This window comes from Artemia franciscana, chromosome 5 (genome assembly GCF_032884065.1).
Source record: "Artemia franciscana chromosome 5, ASM3288406v1, whole genome shotgun sequence".
Classification (NCBI taxonomy): domain Eukaryota; kingdom Metazoa; phylum Arthropoda; class Branchiopoda; order Anostraca; family Artemiidae; genus Artemia; species Artemia franciscana.
The window spans coordinates 49,844,509-49,866,793 of record NC_088867.1 but is presented as its reverse complement, the minus strand read 5'-3'; the positions used below and the strand labels follow the sequence as shown (position 1 = coordinate 49,866,793).

The window sequence follows — 22,285 nt, the reverse complement described above, 5'->3', positions numbered from 1 at the left end:
CAACTGATTGACTGTTGTGCAAAATGTGTGGCACTTTGCACCTGCTGCTACATTTTGGATGGCATGACATAAGAAGTATTTAAGGTTATCCTTAACATCCTCAGCCAATTTTTCCTCAAACCTTCTCTTCAACTCCTTTTTTTTGGTTGGTTGTCCAATCACAAAAAGATTTGAAGACTTGATAATTTTCTGTTGTCTTATTTTTTCTATAGCAATTCCATGCTCTGTGATTTCTGTTGAATAGCCCAATTATTTTGGTAGTTAAAAAAGGTAAACTTTTTGCCTGTTTTTACTGATTGATTTAAGAAGCATCTTTCCTTAAAGAATATACACATTCACAACATGCTTGTTGACATTATAAGAGAAACTCATGATGTTCCAGAAGAGTATTTGAAGCATCTGAATAGTATTCTGAAGTTTTTGATGTTAGGAGTTTTGTAATAAATACTGACTTAAATTTTGAAAAGCATGGTGGGCCATTTTTTTGGTGATTTTACTACTAGTTGGTGGATGGTTGAATGGTAATCATTTCTTCTTGATGAGAGATGTATTAGGGCCAGAGTTTAACTAGAGGGTACAGACCTCCCTCAGTGGTACTTTCCAGTGTGTGGCATTGAGTAAAGAGAAGAAAAAGAGCAGAGGTTCATATTTTGTACTAATAAGCTAAATACACTGGAAGAATTAGAAATATACAAACACCTAACCACAGCTGCCAAGACTAGTAGCTGTCATGGATGCAATCCAAATATTATGTTTTATTGTTTGTATAAATAATTGTTCAAATCTATTGTAAGTATCCCATTCACAAAAAGAACTATAAAGTTGAACAGTGTTAAGGTTATCCCCATCATTTCCTAAAATAGGCTGTTTTAAGGCATGAAAGGGGAGGGGTTATTCATTAAGTTCAGAAAAAGGGTGGCTCCTTTAGAGTTCACCCCAGGCGGCACCCATGCTAGTGCCACTGATCAGTTATCCAACGTTCCATTCTTTGAAGCTACGCCATGATCTTAACAGAGAAAACACTTCCATATGCACTCTGTGTTCTCCACTTCACAGCTATTAAAGTGCTTAGAACTCTTTTTTTGTAGGATTCTATCATTGCCTGTGCCAGAGCTGATTTGTTAGAAATTCTGGATATGTAACAAAACTTTTTTTATTTAATTATGGTAATTTAAACATTGAATTAGGTTTGATTTGTATATCTGCAGACAAGGGAAAGGGGGTCTAGATTCTTAAAAAGAAACCCACCTTAGAAAAAATTGAAAGTTTACTTTAAAGTTAAACTTCCTTGTTGGATTCTAGGTATCTAAAAGACGAAGAAAAAAGGGACGTATCACAAACATCAAACAAACAATGGGCTCTGAGACTTCTGCTTCATCTTCTCCACATGGGACCTGTTGCCAGGTATCTTTCATTCTTACTTTACTTCAGTGAAAACACAACATTAAAAAATGTTATTTTAAAGCAATAGCTTTTTCCTCTCATTTGTCTAAGAATTTATTGTATGCTTGAAAAGGTGCATATTACTAAAAAGAAAACTTTATAGGGAGTATCAATTCACTATTATGGAGAATATCTGAAAACATGAAAGTAATTTTTTGCCTAAAGTTTGTAATTAATTGGCTTAAGTTTTGAGTTGGGTAGGCTGAATATCTTTTTTTAGTGAGTAGGTAAATATTTTGTGGTGAGATGACACCTCAATCTGGAAGATTCTATATTACCGTAAATTAGGTTTGTTGGCAACCTGTTCAGTGTTGCTATACATTAAAAGGAACAAAGACTCGCAGAATGTGTTATGACATTTACCCTGTCCATACTTGTGTGCAAGGATTTGATGTGATTTAATAGTAGACGCTCAGAGAAGCACTTACAATATTTCTTTTCTTAAATCACTTCTTTCTGCATGCTTCACCTGGAGATTTGCTTGGTTAAAATTTCTTCTTTAGACAAAAAAAATCTTCACATACCCTGCTCACAGAGAGAAAGTATAGGAATATTATAAATTAACTTTATTCCATATCTCCCCTCCCTAGCAAGCTTTTCAGCAGAAGCTTGGGTAGACTCACTGAAAAACTCTTTTTTGAACATCCCTTCCTGCAAGTTCTAGGGATTGACAGCTACAGAAGAGTTTTAGCAAAGAGTTGCAGCAGCATCAAAGTGTTGCTTAAACAACGCTTTGACAAAGCTAAACAAAGATTACTGCAACGCTTCATGTTGCCAAGGAAAGAACAATCTACTCTCCCGAAAACTACCCAAGGATTTGGATTCAGTGTGATAGGACACGTAGAATAGGCTTATGCCCCTCTCCCTGTCACTTCTTCTGGACATAAGACAAACTTCTTTTTGAGCATCCGTTTCTGAAACTTCAAGGGATTAACTGCTACAGCAGTATTTAGCAAAGAAATAAAATCAAGATGTTGCTCAAATAACAGTTTTTCAAGAAAGCCAATCAAAGATTGCTGCTATACTTCACGTTGCCAAGGAAAGGAAAATTTACCCTCTCCTGAAAATGCATCTACAGATGAGTGAATAAGCTCTTTTATTGCACATCTCGACGCAAACGGTGTATGAAAGAATTTTCTGGTCATTGGACCCCAAGCTTTATATACTTCCTAATTCTAAGACTTTGGTGCTAAATTTTGAAAGTATCAGATTAAGAAAAGAATAAGTTTATATGAACTCAGAGTCCGAAAGTTGCAGTGAATATTGCCATGGCAAGAAGAAAAATACCAAAGGAGATAAAGCCATATGTTGACAATATTTGTATCTCAATAGCTCTGAAACAAAAGAATAATATGACAATGATGCTATATATGTTAACCAGATCCAACGTTCTGTCAGAAGAGAGAACATATGGAAAAAGGGAGTAATGAAAAAAATTGTAAGAGTGGAAACTGGTTCTAGTGTAAAAAAATCAACTCCCTATAGAGCGTGGCACTTCCTGGAATGTTTTAATACAAAAATAAAGCAAAATTAGTGTAGTAATAAGTTCCTGAAAAAAACAAAGATGGAATTGAAAATTTTTAAGGGAAAGCCAAGGAACGCCAAACACTTAATGGCACTGGTAATTTTTGTTTACATAAGTGCCAGTTTCCATTTTTGAGCTGGTTGCAGTCAACTTGCTTTGAGGGCAATGTTGTTTCCAAGGTTCCAAACTTTGCTGGTAATGGGGGAACTGCACATGTAATATACTAGCCAAAATTCGAAGATTGTTATATAGCTGTTCTGCAAAGAGACAATGTTTGAAGATAGTGGCAGAATCGATGGGATGGGAAAAGCTGATCACCTTGCGTGTTTATAATGTATATATGTCTGGTCTTTTAAAAGATAATTGCAATGGCCTAATATTAAAAAAAACAATATTTACAAAATCGTTGCTCAGGCACATCAGTGGCTATCCATTTATTATTCTTGGGCAGGAGAGCCCGCTGCCCACACCACAATCAGCTGTTCTATCAACGGAATTATATGGAGACAACGGGGAACAACTCACGCCAGGTAAAAAGCAAAAGATTTTTCAAGATCCTTTTTCTGATATGCAAATTGGTGCATATTACCACTTTTACTAGAATATTGGATAAAAGTATACCTAGGAATCACAAGATGAGTTGCTGAAAACCAAAAATTACAAGCAGATGTGAAAATATGAACGTGGACTTTTATAAAAATATTTGGAATAATTTTCATTTGAAATATAGCTCATTAAATTTTACTTGTATATTGCAAACTAGTGGGCTACCGCTCTACAGGTGTTGTCACCCATTTCCTGCATCTTCATATATAATAGCTTATTTATTTTCTAGACAACTAGTTACAATAAAAAAGACGCCTGAAAAAATTAATTAGTGAGGGAATGGTTTAAAGGTTTTGAGTGTGTAGTTGTAGGGCTGTAGAAATATCTAAAAAAATCTATCTTCAATAAAAATCAGATAAGAGACAATTGTTAAAAGTACCAAGGGCATTGAAAATGAAATCTGGTTCATTAAATTAGTTAAGTCCAAATTTGCACAACCACATACGTCTTAAAAATTGCGATAGCCTGGGAACTGAATTTATAATGAAAAATACCTTCAAATGCAGTTATTTCGTTTTAACACTGAGTTGGCACACAAGTTGGAAAATATGGAACGTGTGTGCTAGAAAGTGAAACTCTTCTGATTGCTACAGCAAAAGACAAACACTGCTATTAATTAGTCGTAACTGGGTAAAAAGTGATTGAATGGGTAAAATTATGTAAGAATATAACCCTAACGTCTTGTTACCAAATTGGAATTGAAAAAAAAAATGTATACATCATTAAATAACTCAAAATCATTAGTATGCTTCAATATAGTTCTTGTTAAAATTTTTCAAGATTAAACACTTCAAATTATTAGTTAATTGATTTACCTATAAGAAAATCTTTTTAGAAGGGCCAATTATCCTATTTTTTATGTTTATCCCTTTAATGTTTCAACTTTATTCACAACTCTATAGAATCTTCCATGAATATCACTTATATTAGTTTATTTTATTATGCTAAGCACAAATAAAGAGTTCAATTTTTGCTTCAGACGCCACAGTGAAAATCTCCCAGACTTGGTGCATTTTCAGTGTCAAAATAGTACATATCGAAAGATAAATGCTAACATTGATATATTAACCTGGTTTGGCTCCATCTCTTGATATCCCAATAAACAAAAGATAGGATCCAACTAGTATTGCGTACACAGAAACTAACGTGTGATTAACACACTGGGAATCGACATAATGTCTGTGTTTCAGTGTTTAAGAACAAAAGGCATTGTTTACCGAATTAGTTTACGCTTATTTTTTTTCACTCTTCAGTGTGGCAACAATGGTGAAACTTTGCGATTTATTCGTCATACTTTTGTAATAACCAAAGGAAAAAATCGTGGCAAGACCCGGTTTTCAAGTATGAATAGACCTAAGGTGGAGCAAGGGAGCGCAGGAAATGTTTTCCTTTTGATATCCTTTGTACTTGGAGGGTCAGTTTGGAACTATCGAATTTGTCACAAGGTTTCAATTCTTTTGCTATATATTTTTTTTCCAGAATAGTCTCTTATTACTTACTTACTTCGACTTAGGTCCTCCAAACTTCCGATGCTGTATGAGGGAGCAGCAGTTGACCATCGCGTTTGACGAACCTGAGCTAAAGACCATAGCTCGTTTGAAGGATGAATGTAGACCTCTTGCTGCTGTTTCTCAGGAACGACTAATCGTCTTTCGTCGTCAACCACCCATCCATAGGGTCCAGCACCACGCGTCAAGCGTGGTGCTTTAGCACCACGGTAGTCTTTACTGTATCATTCGAGACACGTAACCCCAGTACCGCCACCTTCTTCTTCTGTTTTCATTGGTTATTTGTGGCTACTCAGTGAGAGACCTGATCTCGGTAGTTGTCACTCTATCAGTCCCCGTAGTTGCAAGTATTATTCGCACGCCTTTGCTCTCAAATACAAGTAAGCTTTTTTCTACAGCTTTGGACAACCATCAGGATTCGCATCTTAATGCCAATATAAATACTATATTGCTGTTAAACAGGCACAGTTTCAGCTTTAGAGATTAATTGCTACACAGATTTAAAGAAATAGTTGCATTTTTACTTTCCTAGTTACATACAAACAAAGCTCATCTAGGTTATCAGAAGGCTGTGTGTGTGAAATGAAAGGTCTAATACTAAAAAAGAGTGTTTTTGCAAAAAAAAGTGTTCAGCACACTTTCCCCATAATCTCTTAAAGAACCTTCATCGAACTATGTCAGGAAGGTATTTCTTCCTTTGAAATTCAAGTTTTTGGTTGAATTGTTACAATTAAGCTATGGCATTTGATTGCCTTAAAACATTTCAGATATATTGAAGCTCTTCGCTATGGGGTGATGAGTCGGAAAGCAATGAAAAGAGGAGACCAAAAAGAGCGCCGACAATTCTACCAACTTTACATTTACGAAGATGCAGATATAACCTTATTACGTTTAGTAGAAAGCTACACGGAGGCTGCACCTCAGCTTTTGCTTCAAATTTACATTGTACTTAATGCAACAAGGAAGAATCAACTCAGATGTAAGTACTTACTTTTTGTTGCTATAGATAGCTGTGTTTTCATCCCTTATGACTATTTTGGTCACAAGACTGTTAACCCTTCTTTACACTTCTGGGAAAACAGTGAATTGATTTTTGTCCCTTTTTTTTATGGCACTTGGTATCTACCGAGTGACATATAGCGATTGCAAATTCTGTTGGTCTGTCGGTCTGTCCTGGTTTTGCTACTTTAGGCACTTCCAGGTAAGCTAGGACGATGAAATTTGGCAGGCGTATCAGGAACCAGACCAGATTAAATTAGAAGTTGTCGTTTCCCCGATTCGACCGTCTGGGGCGAGTGGGGGGACTGTTAAATCGGAAAAATAGAAAAAATGAGGTATTTTTAACTTACGATCAGGTGATCGGATCTTAATGAAATTTGATATTTAGAAGGATATCGTGTCTCAGAGCTCTTATTTTAAATCCTGACCGAATCTGATGACATTTGGGGGAGTAGGGGGGGGGGGGACTTAAAATCTTGGAAAACGCTTAGAGTGGAGGGATCAGGATGAAACTTGGTGGGAAAAATAAGCAGAAGTCCTATATAGGTGATTGACATAATCGGAATGGACCCGCTCTATTTGGGGGAGTTGGGGGGAGGGTTTTTTCTGAAAAAATGAGGTATTTTTAGCTTACGAAGGAGTGATCAGATCTTAATGAAATTTCATATTTAGAAGGACCTCGTAACTCAGATCTCTTATTTTAAATCCCAACCGGATCCAGAGTAATTGGGGGGGGGGGGAGTTGGGGGGACGGGAAGTCTTGGAAAACACTTAAAGTAGAGAGACCAGGATGAAACTTGGTGGGAAGAATAAAAACAAGTCCAAGATATGTGAATGATATAACTGGACCGGATCCTCTCCGAATCCGGTGACATTGGGGGGAGTTGGGGGGGGACCTAAAATCTCGGATAATGAAAATGAAATTTGAAATTTTATATTTAGAAGAACCTTGTAACTCAGATCTCTTATTTTATATCCCGACCGAATCGAGTGTCATTGGGGGGGAGTTGGGGGAACCGGAAATCTTGGAAAACGCTTAGAGTGGAGGGATCGGGATGAAACTTGGTGGGGAAAATAAGCAGAAGTCCTAGATACGTGATTAACATAATCGGAATGGACCCGTTCAATTTGGGGAGTTGGGGGAGAGGGTTAATTCTGAAAAATTTGAAAAAATGAGGGATTTTTAACTTACGAAGGAGTGATCGGATCTCAATGAAATTTCATATTTAGAAGGGCCTCGTAACTCAGATCTCTTATTTTAAATCTCAACCGGATCCAGAGTAATTGTGGGGGGGAGGAGTTGGGGGGACCGGAAGTCTTGGAAAACACTTAAAGCAGAGAGATCAGGATAAAACTTGGTTGGAAGAATAAAAACAAGTCCAAGATATTTGAATGATATAACTGGACTGGATCCGCTCCGGGTCCGGTGACATTGGGAGTTGGGGTGGGGACCTAAAATCTTGGAAAACGCTTAGAGTGGAGGGATCGGGATGAAACTTGGTGGGAAAAATAAGCAGAAGTTCTCCATACGTGATTGAAATAACTGGAACGGATCTGTTCCATTTGGGGGAGTGGGGGGAGGAGTGATCGGATCTTAATGAAATTTTGTATTTAGAAGAACCTTGTAACTCAGATCTCTTGTTTTATATCCCGACCGGATCAGTGTCATTGGGTGGGGGAGTTGGGGGGACTGGAAAACTTGGAAAACACTTAACGTGGAGAGATTAGGATGAAACTTGGTGGGAAGAATAAAAACATGTCCAAGATACGTGACTGACATAACCAGACCGGATCCGCTCTCTTTGGTGGAGTTGGGGGGGGGGAGTAATTCGGAAAAATTAGAAAAAATAAGGTATTTGTAACTTGCGAACGGTTGATCAAATCTTACCGAAATTTGATATACAGAAGGATCTTGTGCTTTAGAGCTCTTATTTTAAATGCCGACCAGATCCGATGACATTGGGGGTAGTTGGAGGGGGAAGCCGGAATTCTTGGAAAACGTGAAAATTGAGGTATCTTTGTCTTACGAATGGGTGATCGGATCTTAATGAAACTTGATATATAGAAGAATCTTATGTCTCAGATGCTCCATTTTCAATTCGAATCGGATCCGGGGACATAGGGGGTTGGAGGGGGGAAACAAAAATCTTGGAAAACGCTTGGAGTGGAGAGATTGGGACGAAACTTGATGGGAAGAATTAGCAAAAGTTATAGATACGTGATTGACATAATTGGAACGGATCTGTTCTCTTTGGAGGAGCTGGGGGGTGTTGATTTGGAAAAATTAGAAAAATTGAGGCATTTTAAACATAAGAACGGGTGACCAGATCTTAATGAAATTTGATATTTACAAGGAACTCATGTCTCAGAGCTCTTATTTCAAATTCCGACCCGATCTGTTGACATTGGGGGGAGTTGCAGGGGGGAAATTGGAAATCTTGGAAAATGCTTAGAGTGGAGAAATCGGGATGAAACTTGGTGGGTAGAATAAGCAAATGTCGTAGATACGTGATTGACGTAACCATACTGGATCCGCTCTCTTTGGGGGAGTTAGGGGGTGGGGTTCGGTGCTTTGGCGAGTTTGGTGCTTCTGGACGTGCTAGGACGATGAAAATTGGTAGGCGTGTCAGGGAGCTGCACAAATTGACTTGATAAAGTTGTTTTCCCCGATTAGACCATCTGGGGGGCTGAGGGGAGAGGAAAAATTAGAAAAAATGAGGTATTTATAACTTACAAGTGGGTGATCGGATCTTAATGAATTTTGATATTTAGAAGGACCTCGTAACTCAGAGCTCTTGTTTTAAATTCCAACCGGCATTAAGCCTCTGATTTTCCATTTAAATCAATCTTTTGATTCTTAGAATTTTGCTAGAGCTCATACCATATGAGCTCTTGGCTCGTCCAGCCTCGTCACAAGTACCATATGAGCTCTTAGCTCTTGTTCAAGCAGGGATTTGGAAAGTGTCTAAGAATCAGCCTAGTAAGTTCGCTGCTTTTTTATATTATTAAAATCGGTTCTCGCATTCTATTCACAAGCAGACATAGGGTGACAAGACGTGCAATAGGGGAGGGGGGATCATCTAACAACACAAGGTCCCTGAAATAATTTCTGTAGTAAAAAATGTGAGTGTCACCCTGCAGACACGGATACAGATTTCGTTTTTTCGGGGGGGGGGGGGTGTAAATTTTGAATTTAGCTAACTATTATTAGAGTAGTTGTATTTGGTTTTGTATTTTTGACAAGTTAGTCTCTTTTTTTGTCTTCGGGGGGGGGGGGGGTAAGAGTCTTCTTTGGATTCGTGCCTGCCTTTGCGATATATACCATTCGGATTTCAAATATCCTATAATTATAGTCCAAGTAAAGCGATTTTACCGTGACTAATTTAACATGCTGAGAAACTATTTCATGAGTATGTCTAAATTTAACATTAGAAGTGAAAGTTTTTTTCTTTTTCTTTTAGTTTTTCATTTGTAAAAAAATCCTTTTTCAGTTAGAAAAAAAAATATTTGGTCATCAAATCTAAAAAGAGTGTCGCAAATGCAATACGATTTTTTTTTTTTTTTTTGTTTTTTTTTTTTGTTTTTTTGTTTTTTTTTTGCCCGGAATCTTGTTAAAAGATACTCATGCAATTTTAAACTGGATTTTTTTTTACTAAACAGAGTATTGCTAAACTAGGCATTTTCTTCATCTCAAACTTTCACCAGAATTGTTTTTATTGTCTATCTAGAATTGCTAGAATTCAATATAAGTGTAAGGTAGCTATTGAAATGCAGATTTTTTAACCAAAAAGTATGCATATTTTTCAGCTCACTTAATATATTAAGTGTCAAATCATGAAACGAAATTACTCCAATGAGAATTTATTGTTAAAAGGAGTAAACCTGGCTAAAAATGTATTAATTGAATAGGATTGCTTTGTATGCTAGAAATTTTGTTTAAAATTTTTTAGAATCTATACATTGTCTAGTCCACTTTTTCTCCTTCCGCGGTAAGTCTTCTGCTCACTGTAAGGGCTTTTCAGTCAGAATCTGGATTCTCGCTTTGGATTGCCTGTTTGTCAGTAATATTGGTATTTAAAATAATCTACCTTGGCATTTATAATCTAGCACACAATCTGACGGTTAACGGAAGAGCTGTTTTGAGAAAAGATAAAGAAAACATTATAGTTTTCTTTTTTCGTATCTTTTGGCAGTGTCTTTGCCGTATCTATGTATGTAGTAAAAAGTTCTATCATTTTTGTTGATTTTTGACGAAATTTTGTCTTTTTTGTGTCTTGATAATGGTTTATACCGTTTAGTTTTAGTTAATCGAAGGATTTGCCATTTCTGGTTTATTTTAAATTTCTGTTTGTCCTGGCACATCCCCTCCCCCAGAAACCAATTCCTGCTTAAGTCCCTGGACTCATAATCGTGAATTAACACATAAGGTATTGTATACTGGCTTTCAGGTGGACTAACACTCTTTCAAACATTGATTACCTTTGAAAAAAAAAATTACTCCCTTCTCTGAAGTACAAAGCAAGATTTAAATTTAAAACCTGCAGAAAATAATCGTGATCAAGAGCAGGCTGTCTTCTCTAATAGTTACCTTGTGCTAAATTCAGAGCTTTGCTGAAAACACTGAAGTGTTTTCTGTTTATTAAGTTCATAACCATCTTGTTAAAGATTCCTGTCTTTTTTTCATTTTATAGTGTTGGTGAGATCATTGCCACACCTTAGTTTCCATATTTTAAAGAAAGCAGTAGAGTTAGGTAACGAAAACTTTCAGAGAGCTTTCAGGATTTGATTTTCTTATTTCTTTTCCATATCAAAAGGAAGTGTTTCGAAAAATAGATCATTCTCAGTACAGTTGGCCTTTGGTATCCAGGTCGTTGTTCCTTTTGATGCAGATTTGGAATAACAGCTTACAAACATTGGGACCTGGAGGTATCCAAGGCCGGATTAGTAGCTTGCTTATTCGGGTATCCTTTGAAAACCAGTTAATAAACTAGATGGCTTGATAGTATCTTTTTGTATACCATAGGCAGTGCAATAGTGCTGCCTAAGCAAAGAGTAAGGTATAGCAGTCATTGCCAATTTCCAGAAAAAATCATTGTTTGATTCGAACGACTTTGCATTTTCAATTTTTACCTGATTTTCTTCTCTATACTCTCTATGCGGTTTCTGACAAGTGATTATGTCCTTGTATGCTGTATATATAGAGGCACCAACATGAAACTTTCACTTCTTTATTGATCTTTGGAAGAACCAAAATTAGCAATCGGCATCCCTGCTTTCAAATGCTTTCAAATTTCTTGGGTAGGCTACAGAAATAGCCGGACTTTATATCCAAGAGGCCGGACTTGGGCGGTCAAACACCCATTCTAGTGTTATCAGATCTTATTTACCCTGTTTCAACTTATAAGTTTTCCACTTTGTTTTCCACCGCAGGTTATTGCGTCGACTCAAAACCCTAATTTAAAATATAATAGTAATAACATTGTTGATTAAGTTTCGATTTGATTGGCTGAGTCTCTATGAAAAAGGACAAGAAATTGCTGTTTCACCCATCGACTTATCTATCTTGCAGTTGCATTCCAGATATTATCGATAACAACAAGTCTCTGTAGCATAAGCTGGACTATGACTGCGTTTGCAAGATCGGTACGACTGCAGTATGAGAATAAAAGAAATATATCTTTAGGAGGGACCATTGTGCACTTCCTCTCACAGCTTTGCCTTGTTGGTAAGTCTCTTCAAGCCTATTATGTAATTTCTTTTAGATTCGTATAAATGAAAGAGAAAAAGATACATTTTAATGTTAAACTTGTATATTCATACTGGTTTTGCATTGGCTAAGTAGGGCTGTGACATTGGTATACATAAGCTCTTAAAAATGTATACTGGATTTTGATTGATGTATTATTTTCATGTGACCAATCATAGACCATTTTACATACTATACTCAGCTTACATTGCGGAATGCTAAGATGACGCCACTTTCAACCAACGGTCTGGCGTCAAGTTTAGACGCAAAGGAAAAATCCAAATTGTCGCGTACGATAGGATTCCTGCATGATTTTCCCTAAGATTACAGAAAGTTTTTTTTTGCATGTAATCTTTTCCTTTTCAAGTTAAACTCTAAAAAGTTTTCCGTTCTTTTGCACTACCAAAAAAAATCCATAGTTCAAGCTGGATCGTCTTTTCGCTAGAATAATATCAATTTGAAAAAATAAACTGTTATGTTTTGCAACATAATTATTCTGGTATCTTAATCTTTTGTTTTTTATCTTGGCACAATATTTGGTATAATTTTAGTTTTTGTTCATGAATTCCTCTGGATCTAAAAAAAAAATTGACAAGAGTTGAAATTCAAATTGCTGACAGCAATTTGAATCTGACATAATAGCATGTTTCCATATGGGTGTTGTTTGATTTGCTCCTTTTTATGGCACTTGGTATTTACCAAGTGACATATGGCGACCGCAAATTCTGTCGGTCCCAGTTTTGATAGTTTAGGCACTTCCAGATAAGCTATGACGATAAAATTTGGCAGGCGCATCAGGGACCAGATAAGATTAAATTAGAAATAGTCGTTTAGAAATAGTAAATTCGGAGAAATTAGAAAAAATGAGGTATTTTTAACTTAGAACGAGTGATCGGATCTTAATGAAATTTGATATTTAGAAGGATATCGTGTTTCAGGCTTCTTATGTTAAATCCCGACCGGATCCGGTGAGATTGGGGGGAGATGGTGGGGGAACCTAAAATCTTGGAAAACGCTTAGAGTGGAGGGATCGAGATGAAACTTGGTGGGAAAAATAAGAACAAGTCCTAGATACGTGGTTGACATAACCGGACTGAATCCACTCTGTTTGGGGGAGTTGGAGGGGGTGTTAATTCGGAAAAATCAGAAAAATGAGGTATTTTTAACTGAAGAACGGGTGACCGTTCCTGGGGTAATTTTAAATTTGATATTCAAAAGAAAATCATGTCTCAGAGCTATTATTTTAAATCCTGACCAGATCTGGTGATATTGGAGGGGGGTGTTGGAGGGGGAAACCGGAAATCTTGGAAAACGCTTAGAGTGGCGAGATCGGGATGAAACTTGGTGGGTAGAATAAGCAAATGTCGTAGATACATGATTAATGTAACCAGATTGGATCCACTCTATCAGGGAGTTATGGGGAGGGGAAGTGCTTTGGCGAGTTTGGTGTTTCTGGACGTGCTAGGACAATGAAAATTGGTATGCGTTCAGGGAAATGCACACATTGACATGATAAAGTCGTTTTCCCCGATTCTACCATTTGAGGCGGGGGGGGGGGGCTGAAGGGACAGGAAAAATTAGAAAAAATGTGGTATTTTACCTTAAGAGTGGGTGATCGGATCTTAAGGAATTTTCTATATTTAGAAGGACCTCGTGTCTCGGAGCTCTTATTTAAAATCCCAACCGGCATTAAGCCTCTGATTTTTCCTTTTAAATTAATCTATTGATTCTTAGAATATTTCTAGAGCTCATGCCATATGAGCTTTTGGCTCTTGGCTCTTCCGACCTCGTCACAAGTGCCATATGAGCTCTTAACTCTTGTTTATTTTAGAGATAGATTTTTTTTTAGGCATGACCTCAACAAATTTTTGGCAGACAACAAATTTTAGGCAGAAATGACTTTTTTTTTTCCTTTATCGACTCAACTTGCATCTAATGAGTGAATTAATGAGTTCCAATAATAACATAGCTGCAGTTGGTACAAAATTCTGGCATTGTATCTTGGATTAGAATTCATTATGCTCATTTTCTCCAGAAATGTTCCTACCAAGGTGTTACGAATCTGTTTTTCAGCCCTAGACATACCAGTTTCAACCATATCTCTAGCTTGACGGAATTTGTATGCTATGTTTTTCGCTTGACGGAATTGGTCATGTTCTGTACAAAGCTATCTGGACTTAGACAGATAATCAGAACTTAATGGTTTAGACTGCTCAGCTGACAAAAAAGTCTCTTGGTGGTATTTTTGTGACAAAATTTAATTGTGTTGTCAGTATTTGGTGGAATTTAATGGTTAGGTCACTGACTCCTAGAACGGAATCCGCGGAATCCTTGGGTTCCAATGAGCAAGGTCTAAATTGGTATGGATCCTATATGCTTTGCTATATATATATGTATATATATATGTATATATATATATATATATATATATATATATATATATATATATATATATATATATATATATATATATATATATATATATATATATATATATATATATATATATATATATTACTTGGGCATCTCCATATACAGCGTTAGCCTTTCAAATGAAATATTTCTTTTACTATAATTAGTATTAATTGAAAAAGGTGTTTTGCACCAAAAAGACAATTTAGATATATTGTGGATTTATTAGTTTTGATATATCAATTCACCAAGCCAGAGCTACAATGTTGGTTGGACATTTTCTTATGAAAGGATCTAAACTTGCTTAAAAATAGGGAATTTTTCCCTTTTCAAATGTTTCCATGTTTCTTTCAATAAAAAAAATGCACAACAAATTTCAAAATATAGCTTGGTAGATGGTTATAGCTGCTATTGATTGATAGCAAGTTTTTCGTTTTATGTTATATCACTAAATTCGTAGGACTGCGGAAAGTAGTATTGCAAAAACTTCCATGGGGAACGTACGTCTTGCATCGCCTATTCAGATAACGAAATACAAAAGAAACTTTTGGCCGGTGATAATGGGAAACTATTATTTATTTAACATAAATAGTCTAAATGATTCGGCTTTTTGTCCGATTAGCAAGAAACTAATTGATAAACTGACACAGGTAGATGATATTGTGAAAATTATTAGCCTAGAACATCTTCATCAATCGAACACTGATGAATTCGTGTCAGCAACTGAATCCTTCAATATGATCATTAATGCAGCCGAAACCAAGGTCATGTGGGTATCTAGAGACTCTGCGCCAAGAACTTTGCGGATAACAATTAGTTGATCGCCCAAAATCCATCAAGTAAAGACTTGATTTGGCTAGTTGGAGCTTCAAGGGCCTACGTTTTGCTGAAAAAGCAAAACGCTGTAAATGTATTTGAAGGTGCCTCTCTTTAACTCTCTAATATTCCCCTTCGTTTTTTACTCAAGTGAAATCTGGTCAGTAAAGACTGATGATGACGAAGAACATCCCCGTTTTTAAACTAAGTGCTTCCGCCATGTAGTGGGGATCACCTACGTTGACCCAGGTATCGAATAAAGATCTGTGTGTACCCCTTCCGTTGCCCTCGTACCCTCATGAATCAAATCAAAAGCCAATAGCTCCGCTGGCCTGATCACATTCAACGATTGTCAGCCAACCAGTTCACCTGGTTGAATCACCAGGTGACCACCTTCAACTGTCACCTTCAAATGATGGTTACATGACACGCGCCCCCAAAATAAATTCTAAGAGATGGGTTATCAATTTTCAGACCTATAACCCTTACCAGCTTTTTGGTGTAGTGCCAACCTAGTCCAAATATTGCCACCATATCCATTGATTTTCCAAAAGAGAAATATCTCTCCCCCTTCCAATACAACCACAAATGCCGGACGGGACTTCCGCCAAGATATTTAGAAAGAAGATGTTGCGTAATCTTTGTCATAAACAAAAAAAAACTTCCAATTCTGTTTCATTAGGGTATAATTCATTTTTTGTATTAGTATAATTTTTGTAATGAAAATAGTTTTGTAATAATTAAATAATTTGCAATGATTAATAATTTGCATTACATTAAGTAATCAATTATTCGTTGCTGAAAATAATTAATAATTTTATAATTTTTAGTAATTAATTAATCTGTATAAATAATTTGTATTAAACAAATAATTTAATAAATATAATTTTGTAATAATTAAATATATTGTACATAAATATAAATACAATTTGCATAAGTACAAAAACATTTGTATGTATCATACATTTGTTTACATTTTGTATTTATTTATATTCGCAAACTCATGTATTTATTCACAAGTGTTTTTTAAGGCTCACGAATAATGGCAGTTGGATTCTTGGCCTCACTTTTTCCTTTATGGATTGGAGTTGTGTGTGTTCTTCACTGGTTGTTGATGTTTACCTGGCTCTTAGTACAAAGAAATAAGGCTGGCTGTGTGGACCTGCCTGAAACTTTCGTCTCTGGTATCTTTGCTGTAATGATGATTTTTGTTTTCTTTAATGTTGTTGAAGAGCCAACCAAGAAGAATTATGTGCTTTTTTACTCGGTAAGATATTTAAGACTCATTTGTAAAAAAAAAACAGGAAAAAAAACTGGTAGCCCTTAAACCATGTCTTTACCAACGGTTTGGTTTGAAGTTGTTCTTCATTTTAGATATAATCTATGGAAATTAAAATGTAAACTCATTGGGATTAGACTAGAACATATTTATTTAAACACAAATATATACACATTCTTGAAAAACAGTACACATCCCTAGTGGCATACTTAAACACAATTAAACAGATTGTTTAATTAGATTAAACACATTAAAATTAATCACAAGCCATTAAACACAAAATGAGCCAACCAAGAAAAATTATGTGCTTTTTTACTCGGTAAGACATTTAAAACTCATTTGTAAAAAAAAAAAAAAAAAAAAAAAAAAAAAACCTGGTAGCCCTTAAATGATGTTTTTACCAACGGTTTGCTTTGAAGTTATTCTTCATTTTAGAAATAATGTATGGAAATTAAAATGTAAACTCGTTGGGATTAGACTACAACATATTTATTTAAACACAAACATAATATACACATTCTTGAGAAACAGTACACATCCCTAGTAGCATACTTAAACACAATTAAACAGATTGTTTAATTAAATTAAACACATTAAAATTAAACACAAACCAAAATGAAAACCCCCTATATTAACTTATCAAACAAAAAACGGAAGAATTGGAACTATTCCCCTACAGATTTAAATTTCTGATAATTTTTCAGCAACCTCTGAAACAATCATTTATCAGGATGCTCGTGGATTTTAGTAGGAATTGACTTGCAGGTTTTTGGCCCAGTATAACGAATGCTGAAATACTTTCTCGATGTTCGACTAGTTTTACGTGAAACCTAATGATTGACACAAAATCTCACGTGAAAACGAGCTTTTGGATAATTATGGTAGTGCGATTAAGAAGGTAATATCAAACAGTTCGTGGTAACAAACTGTAATTAAGGACCGGTGCGGTTCAATAGTACACAAAACAATAAAAATTAGAATTTCATATCAATAGACCTTTAAAAAAATTGGGTTATTATGTTGATTCCAAATATATACAAATTATTAAGTTTATAGTGTTACCAATCAAAAGTTATGAGTTTTGAAAATTTCTCTGATTTTCAAAAAAGGAGGGTACACCTCCTAAGAGTCAGGAAATCTCGAGGAAAATCTATTTTAAAAGTTTCAAGGCACACAAATTATAGTGTTTTATAATTTGAAATTAGAGCTTTAAAGCACAAGATCGTTCTAAATATCAAGTTTCATTAAGATCTGGTCACCCTTTCGTAAGTTACAAATACCTCAATTTTCAAAATTACTTCCCCCCCCCCAACTCCACCAAAGAGAGCAGATCCGGTCCGGTTATGTCAGTCACGTATCTTAGACAGGTTTCTATCCTTTCCATCTAGTTTCATCCTGATCTCTCCGCTTTAAGTATTTTCTAAGATTCCCCCCCCTCCCAATGACGCTGGATCCCGAGGAGATTTTCTCGAGGAAAATCTATTTTAAAAGTTTCAAGGCCCCATTTCCAAAAAAATGGCATTTGTGGGGAAAATTTTCCACAGATGGGAATTTTTGGTATGATAAAAAAAAAAATCAGAAATAAAAGTCTTTTTCGTGGAAAATTTCAGCCGGAACTATCGGTGGTAATTTTCAGCTAGAATTGAATTTTCTGGGGGGAAATTTTCCTGGTGGTGTTGGAAGTGTTTTATATGGGAAGAACTATACATAGAGGGATTTATCGTAAGGGTAAGGCATTTTCCAAGGAAGGGGAAGCGGGATTTCCCGGCATTATTTAAAAAAGTCCAGAAATTATATTAAAAAAACAGATTTTTTCAACTGAAAGTGAGGAGTAACTTCAAAACTTAAAACGAACAGAAATTATTATGTATATGAGGGGGGTTACCAATTCCTCAGTACCTCCCTCTTTGCGCTACTTAATAAAATTGTTAACTAAACATGTTCTTTGATTTATAAAGTGGTAAAATGACTCTAGAATTTACAGTAACGACACTTTCTGAAACTATTTAATTTGCGTGTGATCAGTGAAACAGTTTTACAGCAATAAAAACGATTTCTTGTATTTATGTTTCAGCTCTTAGAAACGTTACTTTGACAGTTTTTGTTTTGCCAATGAAGGTTTGTTGTGGCTCTAACCGATGTTACACAGCCTAGAAATAGTGAGCTTTCCAGTGGAAATTTCACACGAAGGGGGGGGGGGGGGGACTTGGCCAGAATAAATATGCAAATTTTGTTTTTATGTTTGTGTTCGGTGAACAAAATTCGAACCTGCGTTAGTTGAAAAACGTTCAGAAATCAAATAAGAAAAAGAAGTTTTTTCTAAGTGAAAGTAAGGAATGACATTAAAACTTAAAACGAACAAGAATTATTCTGTATGTGAAAGGGGGTGATCCCTCCACAAAGCTCCGCTCTTTATGTTAAACTTCAGAGTTTGGGCGTTAAGGAGGGGACAACCCCTTTCATATATGTAATAATTTCTTGTTCGTTTTAAGTTTTAATGTCGCTCCTTACTTTCAGATAGTAAAAAAAACTTTTTTATATTTAATTCCGAAAGACTAAAATGTGAAATACCGTGCAAATAGCCATGGCAAATGTTAGATTTAGAAATTAAACGCAGTTGGTCCAAACGTCCCACGAGATCCAAAGAAAAAACAAGAGCTAAGAGCTCATATAACGCTTGTGACGAGGCAAGAAGAGCTAAGAGCCAAGAGCTCATATGGTATGAGCTCTAACAAAATTCTAAGAATCAATAGATTGATTTAAAAGGAAAATTAGAGGCTTAATGCCGGTCAGGATTTTAAATAAGAGCTCTGAGTCACAATGACCTTCTAAATATCAAAATTCATTTAGATACGATCACCCACTCGTAAGTTATAAATACCTAATTTTTTTCTAATTTTTCCTCTCCCTTTAGCCGCCCAGATGGTCGAATCTGCGAAAACGACTGTATCAAGTCAATTTGTGCAGCTCCCTGACACGCCTACCAACTTTCATCGTCCTAACACGTCCAGAAGCACCAAACTCGCCAAATCACTGAACCCCTCCCCCCAACTTCCCCAAAGAGAGCGAATCCAGTATGGTTACGTCAATCACGTATCAAAGACATTTGCTTATTCTATTCACCAAGCTTCATCCCGATTCCTCCACTCCAGGTGTTTTCCAAGATTTCCCCTTCAACTCCACCCAATGTCAAAAGATCTAGTCGGGATTTGAAACAAGAGCTCTGAGACATCAATTCCTTCTAAATATCAAATTTCACTACGATCCGATCACCTATTCGAAAGATAAAAATACCTCAATTTTCGCGTTTTTCAAGAATTCCGGTTTCCCCCTCCAACTCCCCCCGATGTCACAGGATCCGGTCGGAATTTGAAATTAGAGCTTTAAAACACAAGATCGTTCTAAATATCAAATTTCATTAAGATCTGGTCACCCTTTCGTAAGTTACAAATACCTCAATTTTCAAAATTACTTCCCCCCCCCCCCCAACTCCACCAAAGAGAGCAGATCCGGTCCGGTTATGTCAGTCACGTATCTTAGACAGGTTTCTATCCTTTCCATCTAGTTTCATCCTGATCTCTCCGCTTTAAGTATTTTCTAAGATTCCCCCCCCCCAAATGCCCCCCCAATGACGCTGGATCCGTTAGAGATTTAAAATAAGAGATCTGAGTTACGAGGTCCTTCTAAATCTGAAGTTTCATGAACATCCGATCTCTCCTTCGTAATTTAAATATGCGTCATTTTTTCTAATTTTTCAGAATTAACCCCCGCCCCCAATAGAGCGGATCCGTTCCAATTATGTAAATCATGTATCTAAGACTTCTGCTTATTTTTCCCACCAAGTTTCATCCCGATCCCTCCAATCTAAGCGTTTTCCATGATTTTAGGTCCCCCCACCCCAAACTCTCCCCAATGTCACCAGATCCGGTCGGGATTTAAAATAAGAGCTCTGAGACACGATATCCTTCTAAATATCAAATTTCATTGAGATCCGATCACCCGTTCGTAAGTTAAAAATACCTCATTTTTTGTAATTTTTCAGAACTAACCCCTCCAACTACCCCAAAGAGAGCGGATCCGTTCCGGTTATGTCAATCATGTATCTAAGACTTGAGCTTATTTTTCCCACCAAGTTTCATCCCGATCCCTCCACTCTAAGTGTTTTCCAAGATTTTAGGTTTCCCCCTCCCAACCCCCTCCCCCAATGTCACCAGATCCGGTCGGGATTTAAAATAACAGCTCTGAGACACGATATCCTTCCAAACATCGAATTTCATTAAGATCTGATCAACCGTTCGTAAGTTAAAAATACTTCAATTTTTCTATTTTTTCGAATTAACGGGCTCCCCCCCCCCCCAGATGGTCAAATCAGGAAAACGACTATTTCTAATTTAATCTGGTGCGGTCCCTGATACGCCTGCCAAATTTCATCGTCCTAGCTTACCTGGAAGTGCCTAAAGTAGCAATTCCGGGACCGACCGACAGACAGACAGACAGACAGAATTTGCGATTGCTATATGTCACTTGGTTAATACCAATTGCCATAAAAAGACTCTGTTTCTACAGTGATTCATTAATTCCTAATTCACTCTGTTCCTAAGTGATTAACTTTTCTTTAAATTAATGGAATTAATATCGATAAATCTATGTCCAGTGAGGCTTTGATGGGATTTTGTTTGAAACTGAATTTTATAATCTGTCCTCATAAATTTTACATAAAAAAGTAATTTATTTATATTCGTTATGATACAAATTTAATAGAATGAGAAAGATGAATATGTTTTTTTGCCACTTTCTTTAAATTAACGGAATTAATATCGATAAATTCATGACCAGTGAGACTTTGCTAGGATCTTGTATGAAACTTAATTTTATAATCTTTCCTCATAAATTTATTTTATTTATACACATTATGATGCAAAACTAATAGAATAAAGAACACGAGAGAGAAAGACCAAAAGAACTACTTGACAAATACTATAAGCACAATGCGTATGTATATAGTGTATGTAAGAGTATGAACTAAGCAACAAGTACTAAAAACCAGACCATGATATAGATCATATAAGGAAAAAGTAAATCTTTGGTGTGTCAAATTGGATCTGTCTGGCACATCCGTTGCTCATCGGGTATTGAGTTCATCCATTTACAGTTTTTGTTTTTTATTGGAAAATAAATTGAAATCGTGCCCAATTTTTTTTTTTTACTATCAAATGCATAATTGAAGCCCAAATTAAGATACAAACTGATACAAAGTGGTTGTCGAGATCTGACTGAAATAAGCTAAAAATGTATAGCAAAATACAAATATATAACATAAAAAAAAGAATTACAAGTAAAGATGCCAGGTTAAATAAAAGAAAGGAGGTAGAGGTAGTGACATTAAAATTTACTGTATTTAAATGAATATCTTATTGATGAACGTCGTGTTGCTCTGTTCAGGAGATGGGACGGGGCTATAGCACTGTTTTATTCTGTTGAGGGGAGTGGATTTTACTTAATTTTCTAAAGGTCTTCTGTCTTGCGAATTTGCTTAGTGAAAAATATCGGTTGAATTTTTCAACCGACACACATTTTAAAGCGGGAAATTTAATTTTAAGCATTTCTTTTTCAAAAAAAGTTCTTAATCAAACAGTTCGTGGTAACGAACTGTAGTAAGGAGCGACCCGGCTCAATAGTAACCAAAACTCTAAAAAATTGAACTTTGATATCAATAGCTACATCAAAAGAATCGCATTTTAATGCTGATTTTAAATATATAAGTTTCATCAAGTTTAGTCTTACCCATCAAAAGTTACGAGCCTGAGAAAATTTGCCTTATTTAGGAAAATAGGGGGAAACACCCCCTAAAAGTCGTAGGATCTTAACGAAAATGACACCATCAGATTCAGCGTATCAGAGAACCCTACTGTAGAAGTTTCAAGCTCCTACCTACAAAAATGTGGAATTTT

At 36.0% G+C, this 22,285-nt stretch overlaps 1 protein-coding gene across 1 annotated transcript in view; it reads left to right on the top strand.

Annotated features, from left to right (window-relative positions):
- LOC136027542 (XK-related protein 4-like) overlaps positions 1-22,285 on the top strand; it is a 44,454-nt gene that overhangs the window by 6,573 nt on the left and 15,596 nt on the right. The window contains exons 3-6 of the mRNA XM_065704895.1: positions 1,303-1,404; positions 5,850-6,061; positions 11,651-11,806; positions 16,087-16,322. Coding sequence (XP_065560967.1) covers positions 1,303-1,404; positions 5,850-6,061; positions 11,651-11,806; positions 16,087-16,322 — 706 coding nt within the window. The remainder of the gene's footprint in view (positions 1-1,302; positions 1,405-5,849; positions 6,062-11,650; positions 11,807-16,086; positions 16,323-22,285) is intronic.